This window comes from Hordeum vulgare, chromosome 1H (assembly GCF_904849725.1).
Source record: "Hordeum vulgare subsp. vulgare chromosome 1H, MorexV3_pseudomolecules_assembly, whole genome shotgun sequence".
Lineage (NCBI taxonomy): Eukaryota > Viridiplantae > Streptophyta > Magnoliopsida > Poales > Poaceae > Hordeum > Hordeum vulgare.
In genome coordinates this window covers 1,730,578-1,738,960 of record NC_058518.1, presented here as the reverse complement: position 1 = coordinate 1,738,960, position 8,383 = coordinate 1,730,578, and the positions used below count along the sequence as shown (strand labels likewise).

The window sequence follows — 8,383 nt, the reverse complement described above, 5'->3', positions numbered from 1 at the left end:
TAAGTAATAGCATACAAAACTGGTCGGAATTGGAGAAAACTGCGAGTTTTGATGAGTTCCCCGTAACCGGACCCCGGGGTTCCTGAAACGTTCAGATCGCAACACGACCCAAAATCAGTGACTAATAGTATACAAAATTGCCACAATAGTCCAAAACTGTGAGTTTTGATGAGTTCCACGTAACCGGACCCGGGGTTCGCGACACGGTAGGATCGCAGCAGGACCCAAATTCAGTGAGTAATAGCATGCAAACCTGGCTGGAAACTATGAGTTTTCACGAGTTCCCCGTAACCGGACCCCGGGGTTTCCGGAACGTTCGGATCACATCAGGACCAAAAATCAGTGAGTAATAGCATACAAACTACTCACTTCTCGTAGACAAATTATTGGGGGTTCCCAGAACGTTTGGATCAATGTAGAGAAGCGGGGAGAACGAGCGCCTAGCTTGTCATAGCAGAGCTCGTGGACATGATCTAAGACACCGCAGTCGCTGCCCGCTGCACCTGATGGCCGGAGCTCGGAGCTTCACCGCGAGGACGGCTGCCGAGAAGTCGATCGACGCGGCATGGGCTCGGAGTTGGACGCCGACGGAGACGCAACTTGGTGTCGGTGGCCGGAGCACGGACACGAAGGCCGGCGGTGGGACTGACTGGAAAGTCCTTTTTTATTTTGAGCGGTGACGATTCAGAGAAGAAATATTCGTAACTCCGGCCCAAAAAGTAACAATTGGGCCGCAGTCCAATTGTCGCTTGTGGCGCTAAACAAAACGAGACGTCTAAAAAAATGCTTTCTTCTTTTTGCCTAAAAAATATCAGTTAGTATTTGGATGTGAAAAGGAACACATAATATTTTTTATGGGATTTTTTTGACATATTAAAATTCATTTTCATGGAGAGTAGGGCGTGCTCCCGGGAGCCGAATTGCATTTCCGCTCATCTCTACTCCTAATGTCTTACTTGGTAGGCTAGTTTATTTTTGACTCACGTCTCGCCATAATCTCCTCACATTGGTTTTTCCACCATCTATTAAAAATCTCTCAGTTGGTAGGCTACTTTCCATGGTTTATTTTTCGTCCGGGTTATTTTCATCTGGTTTATTTTCGCCTCACGTCTCACCATCTTACATTGGTTTTTGCACCATCTAATACAACTTCCTAACATTTTCAGACTTTCCTAATGAGACGATAGCACGTTTCCAAATAGCAAAATAAATTTCGCGCACGTTTTCTAAAATCAACACTTTCCTAACATACAAAAGATATTTCATCAACACTTTCCATATCTTTAAGCATATGTTGTGCCATATGCACCCCCAGCTAGTGTAAAAAGATATGTGTGTGTAGAATCGAGAACCATGTCATACAAGAAGGTCACACAATTCATATGGCTAGCCACCGAAGAGATAATTTACAATTAGTCCTTAATTCGTAGTACTTCAGTTTAAACCAAGTTTCACATCCATTAGTTATGTTAGATTCATAAGACTTCACTTCATAAGTAGGTAGATAATGCATAAGACTGAGATTGTAGTTAGGGATGAAAAAACTAAATATGGCATGAATATAACAATTATCAGCAATGTTCTTGTGAGAAGAACTGTATTTATCTTTTATTCCCATGTTTGAACTAGTATAGGTCGGGGTTACACATGATGGTGCACATCACTTTATTTATCATCGGTACATTGAACGCTCATTGACTAAACAACGATGATCCGCCCGTCTTTTGTTTTACAGGTCTTCATTTCATTGGCCACCGATGCTTGTAACACTACTCTCGGATGGTTGTTGTTGTGGATAGGGTTGCTGAGGTTGGTGTGGTTGTTGGGGGAAAGTTTGTTGGGTTTCCTGGAAAATTATTTGTTCTGGTTGATGGGTTAATGGTCGTTGGGGCTGGAGAAATGGTTGTTGGGGTTGTTGGGGTAATGGTTGTTGCGGTTGCAGGGTGGATGGTTGTTGGGGTTGGGGCTGGAGAAATGATTGTTGGGTTTGATGGGGGAATGGTTGTTGCGGTTGTAGGGGGAATGGTTGTTGTGGTTGTTGGGGGGATGGTTGTTGAGGCTGGCGAAATGGTTGTTGTGGTTGCTGGGGGAATGGTTGTTGTGACTGTAGAGGGAATGGTTGTTGGGGTTGCTGGGGAATTGGCTGTTGAGGCTGGAGAAATGATTGATGTGGTTGTTGGGGGAATGGTTGTTGCGGCTGTAGAGGGAATGGTTGTTGCGGGTCCTGGGGAACTGGTTGTTGGGGTTGAGAAAATGGTTGTTGTGGTTCCCAGGAGAATGGTTGTTCTAGTTGCCAGGGGAATGGTTGTTGTGGCTGGGGAAAAGGTTGTGGGGGTTGTTGTGGGAATGGTTGTTGTGGTTGTAGGGGGGTTAGTTGTTGGGGCTTGAAGAATGGTTGTTGCGGTTGCAGGGGAATTATTTGTTCTAGTTGCTGGGGGGATGGTTGTTGAGGCTGGAAAAATGGTTGTTGTGGTTGCTGCGGGAACGGTTGTTGTGGTTGCAGTGGAATTATTTGTTCTGGTTGCTGGGGTAATGTTTCTTGGGGTTGTTGGGGGAATTGTTGTTGGGATTGCTGGGGGAATGGTTGTTGCGGTTGCAGGGGAAATGGTTGTCGGGGTTGTTGGGGAATTATTTGTTCTGGTTGAAGAGGGAATGGTTGTTGGGGTTGCTGGAGAATTATTTGTTCTGGTTGCTGGGGGAATGGTTGTTGTGGCTGTAGAGGGAATGCTTCTTCGGTTTGGGGAAATGGTTGTTGTGGTTGCGAGGGAAATGGTTGATGGGGCTGTGGAAATGGTTGTTGGGGTTGTGGAAAAGGTTGTTGTGGTTGTTGGGGTTGCTGAGGGAATGGTTGTTGTGGTTGCAGGGGAATTGGTTGTTGGGGTTGGGGAAATGGTTGTTGTGGTTGCTGCGGGAATTGTTGTTGGGGTGTGGGAAATGGTTGTTGCGGATATGATTGTTGTTTCAGAAATGGTTGTTGTTGATGGGAAAATGATTGTTCTGGTGATTGCAACTCTTTGTTGCTAGGGTTTAGCTGCCTAGCAGTAGTGGCGATGTTCATCGCCATGGCAACGAGGACAAAGATGAGAAAGGTCTTCATGTTGGATCGGTGGTTACTACTGCTTGCTTGACTTTGATGTTTGTGGTCTAGATATGTGAAAGTTTGGATGGTGGAAGGTGACCTTGATGGTGCGTGTGTATTTATAGCTATCATGCATGGTTTCCTTTTATCTTTGCACTCGCTTTTTGAAAAAGTGCTTGTTTGCTTATTCAACTAATAATTTGGTATGTTGTGTTTGGTGGCACTACTTACTAGCAAGATTTTGGATTTTCATGATAGTTTCTTTTTGTTGCACATATCATCTGGTTGTAAGGAATGCTCGATCACTACCAATGACTCATCATGTTCACTTTACACTCCAAACATTGATCTAGATTTTATCCCTTTTTGAAAGTTAGTTTGTGAAGTTGTACATGCTCTTAGTCTTATCTAGATTGGCATAGTTTGAGTGGAACTAAGTTTGTAAGCTTGTGTGTGTCATTATGATGGATAACACTATTAATGTGAAGATTGTTCTAGAAACTATCTTTCCAAGGATAACTTTATGTTTTTTGCACAATATGATTCTAAGACGGATAACCAAACATGACTCATCAAATAACGAGATAAACCAAGTAGCAAGTTGAGGGTTGTAAGTTATAACATGGACTTTTCTCTAAGATACACCATGTCGTCGTGTATGCTTTGCAGATTTGGAAAGGATCTACCAATTTAGATGCAGTTGAAACAAAAGTAGACCGAAAACATAAGCAATGAAATGAGAATACTATAATGTGAAGCTCTACATGTGTGGTAAACAGTAAGATATTGCATACATCTATATGTTCAATAATGTCAGTCTTCCTCATCTCTATCAGCTTTTTATTGGATGCCTTCATTATAGTCATTTGTTAAATAAAAAGTACTTCAACATAAGTTTGGGAGCTGGTACCGAAATCTATAATGTACGTGATAGGAAACCGAGGCACTTACAATAGTCTATTGGTCATATTTTCAGGCCTGGGGCTCATCACGAAATGGCATCAAATGTATACTTTATTCAAAATATAGATATATTCTATTATTTTAATACTCTGAATATAATTATTTCAATTGACAACTATCGTTGTTCATGTGTTTCAGGTCGAGCTGGGCTCGGGCTTGGGATTTTGGCTTCGGGTTTTGACAACCCCAGCCCGAAACCCGACCCGGACTACTTTTATTTAAAATGAGAATACTATTTTGGCTTTGGGTTTTGACAACCCCACCCAAAACCCGACCAAATGATCAGGTTTAGCGTGACCCACTCGCACACCCTTGTACCGGGCGCTCATCCGGGTCGGCCCATGTGCGTGTTGGGACGCAGCCTGTATTTTTTCTTTTTTCAATAATTCAGGATATCAAAAGGTTCTATATTTCAGAAAGCTTGCTGTTTTTTAATAAAATAATCATTAATACAGATAAATATTCATGATTTCAAAGAAAAAGGTCATTCATTCAAAAAATGATAACGGCTCAAGAGAATGTCTACGAATTTGTAAAAAAATATGTCCACAATTTTTTTTTAAAATAAGAAAAATGTTCAGAATTTCAAAAAATGTATGTGAATTAAAACAATGATGACAAATTTTAAAAACACTGATCACAAATTTAAAAAATGTGCACGGTTACAAATAAAATGGTCGTGAATTTAAAATCTGTTCATGGTTCAAAAAATGTTCAAGATCAAAACACAGATGTTCACGGCTTCAAAAACAAGTTCATGATTTTTTTGAAATGTTCAGATTTCGAAATAGTGATCGTGAGTGTAAAAATAAATCACGGTATCAAAATATGTTCATGATTTAAGAGGATTTTCACGAATTTGTAAAAACTAAATCACAATTTTGTTTAAAAAATATTCATGTATTTAAAAAGGTCATCATTTCATAAACTGTTCACAATTTAAGAAAATATTTGCAAGTATAAAAGATTTCGCAAATTTAATAGCCAACGAGCAATCTTGGCCTACATGTTTCTCAGACCGGGCCCAAAAACTCGATTGAAGGGTCCAGGCTTAGCGACACAGGCATTTTTTTATGGGGCGACACAATCTTCTTTTGTTGGAAGCATCTATACAAATCACTAATTAAGCCGCAATTTCCAAAGGTCACTCTACCTCTACAGGTTACGATAAATGACACACTGTATGTATGTCATTTATTGTAATCTTGGAGTTTTTTTTAATTCGCTAACTCAAAACGTTTTGTCTCTTAAAGCGCACGTCCAAATCTCAAAACTTTCACTGTTGGATTCTTGTGATGAGATCTTCAAAATTGAACCACATGTTAAGAGATTTTGATAAAAAAAAATCCTATGGACCCCATGTATGGAATTTTCCTATGAACCCCATGTATGGAATTTTCCTATGAACCCCATGTATGGAATTTTCCTTGCCATCCTAGATTGAAATAAATAATCACTAACTTGTGTGCGCGTGCGTAGAATGGTGACCCACACACGGACGCAAAGGGGACACAACACACCTAAGGCTAGGTAGCACCTAGCTTCACACCACCCCATGTTATATATTGCCCATAGGAAAAACTGCAACAAGGCTGCCTGATCGTCGGATCATGAAAAGCATGTCCACAACACATTCTCTTGTTAATTACCTATCAATCCCATGGTCATAGTAAAAAGAAACTTAAACAAATAACATGCATATGTTACTAGTTTATATTTACAGTCTTTATATTGAACTAGCAAAAATGCCCGTGCGTTGCAACGGAAGAAAAACTATCAGGTTATGCAGGTGTGATAGATATAAAAACGTATGAATCCAATGCAATAATGGCATAAGGATTTTTGAAATGTTATTTCACAAAGTATATCTGAGTGATGTCATGATGAGATAAGGCACTTTTAAAATGTAATTTCAAAAACTAAAAATATGATGCTCATCGCGGCTTGATTTGTTAAGGCGTCACAAAAAAAATATTTTTTAGCTGAGCAAACTACAAAACACGGAAACCTTTTTTTATCCGACGCGAGGGACTAAATAAAATCATAAAACGCCTCTAGAGGTTTCCTAATAAAACCTTTATGTAAGCGACAGTTAGTTTTGTTCGTTATTAACATATGTGTTTTAATTTTTACAAACATTTTCTAAAATTTGATAGACATGTTTTTCAAATTCCTGAATATGCTTTGAATATCGGATCATTTTAAAAAATCATGAACATTTTTTATTTCATGACAATTTATATGAAATCGTGATTTGTTGTATAATATGTGAGCAATTTTTGAACTCATGAACGTTTTATGACTTGTTGAATATTTTGTAAATACACAAACAGTTTATCATTTTTCTAATTTTTCAAACTGACAACTTTTAAATTTTTTGTTCTTTTGAAATCTGGAATTAATTTAGAGAAGAAAAAACTAAAACAGGAATAAAAAGTAAAGAAAAAAATACTAAACAAGATGCCCTGAGCTGCACATGGACCGGCCCATGAAAAAAATGGAAAAAAAGGTAGAGAAAAAGTGGTGCGCCAGGGATCAAACCCAAGTCTCTGGCCTGGAGGATCGCACCTCTGACCATCGCGCTAGTCCTGTGTTACTGGTATATCTATATATCAGTACTTTATAAACACAACACAGGGCGGCGTTTTCTGAAATCCGAAAAACGAATCGTTTTTATACTTACGGATGGCATTGGTGGGTAATTTTTATCGACTTTAAGGGTAATTTTAATGACGGACGACCAGAAACCCTATTTGCTTTATTATTAGGGAGAGATAGTGTTATATGGCTGATAGTATAGATGATCTCATTTATTATTTTTGTAGAGTCATTTTGCATTAAAAAACGTTATGTGATGATAACATATTATGTTACTCTATTTGCTTCACTCCTCATTAATTATTTATCACAACTAGCAAAAGGACCCCGTGCGTTGCAACGGGAGAAAAACAATTATAATCTTCAATGGTGCTGATCATATTATGTCTTTAAAATTTTAGGACATTTCTGGAAATGCATGAACATTTTTTGAATTAGCAAACATTTTTTTCAATTGCACTCAAAAAATAACACACAAACTTTTTTTCAAAATCCTGGACTTTTATTGATTTCACCAACATTGTTCTCAAAATTATGAACATTTTTTTGAATATGCGAATATTTTTACAAAAATCCTGAGCATTTTTTGAATTCACAAACATTTTATTTTTTCTTCCAACTTTTATTTCAAAATTCCCAGTTTTTTAAATTGCAAAAGTTTTTCGAAGTTCTAAATTATTTAAACTAAAAAATGGAACAGAAAAATGAAAATAAAAAACGAGACTAAAAACAGAGGCACGAACTGTTTTTAAGATTTTTACACGAACTTTTGTTTAAAATCGTTGACTTTTTTATTTTATGGACATTTTCTCAAAGTTTAAACATTTTTTTATATGCAAAAAAATTTCAAAACTCCTAAGTAGTTTTTGAATTCTCAAAAAAAATATGTTTTTATGAATATTTTATTTCAAAATTCTCAGTTTCTTAAAATTGAGAAAAGTTGTTTGAAGTTCTAAATTATTTAAAGTAGAAAAACAAAATGGAACTGAAAAGAAAAATAAAAAAAGTAAACTAAAAAAACAGGCGCCCACGCATGGGCGGGCCCAAACAGGTGTGTTGCATCTTTTTTCAACGCCCAAACCGTAATATAGGAGGTGCCTACATGGGCCGGCCCAGTCCGGATATTTTCCTGTTTGAAACGTTTTTTATGACTTATAGGTGGCATTGGTGGGTAATTTTAGTCAACTTTAAGGACAATTTGGATGACGTACGGAAGAAGCACTATTTGCTTTATTAGTAGGTAAAGATATCTTTTTTACTTATGTGGCATCTATATTACTTCCACTATGACCAGTACAAATTGCGGGCCACAATTACCGGCAAATTCCAGTTTTTGATATATTTTTTTCTCAAAACTCGGTAAATTTCAATGGATTCTGTCCTGATTTAGGTTTTGCTCGAATTTGGCAGGAAAATCAAGGCCACAAACATTTCGGCACCCGAATCCACCAAAATTCCGTCGAGGTTCCGGCCGAAACCCGTTTACAGTCATATGGGGCACATACATACGTACATACATATAGAGGTAGGAGAACCAGTCCATGAATTAATGGGAAGAAGAAGAGAAGAGAAGAGAAGAGAAAATGAAATGCAATCTTGGCAAGTGATAAGATGGCTTACCAAGGTGGATCATGCCGTTGCATGCTTGTGAAACTTGGAATCTTCCCATCAACATGCCATCCATCCATGTTTGAGAATGAGTTTGCTGGTTGATATCTTGAGGCAAGTAACTAACTAACTAAC

The 8,383-nt window shown here is 38.2% G+C and overlaps 1 protein-coding gene across 1 annotated transcript; it reads right to left on the bottom strand.

The window, feature by feature from the left end:
• Positions 1-1,586: 1,586 nt before the first annotated feature.
• On the bottom strand, positions 1,587-3,140 carry LOC123403372 (gamma-gliadin-like). Its single transcript, XM_045097316.1, has one exon. The coding sequence runs from the start codon at positions 3,095-3,097 to the stop codon at positions 1,745-1,747; it is 1,353 nt and encodes a 450-aa protein (XP_044953251.1). The 5' UTR covers positions 3,098-3,140; the 3' UTR covers positions 1,587-1,744.
• Positions 3,141-8,383: the final 5,243 nt, after the last annotated feature.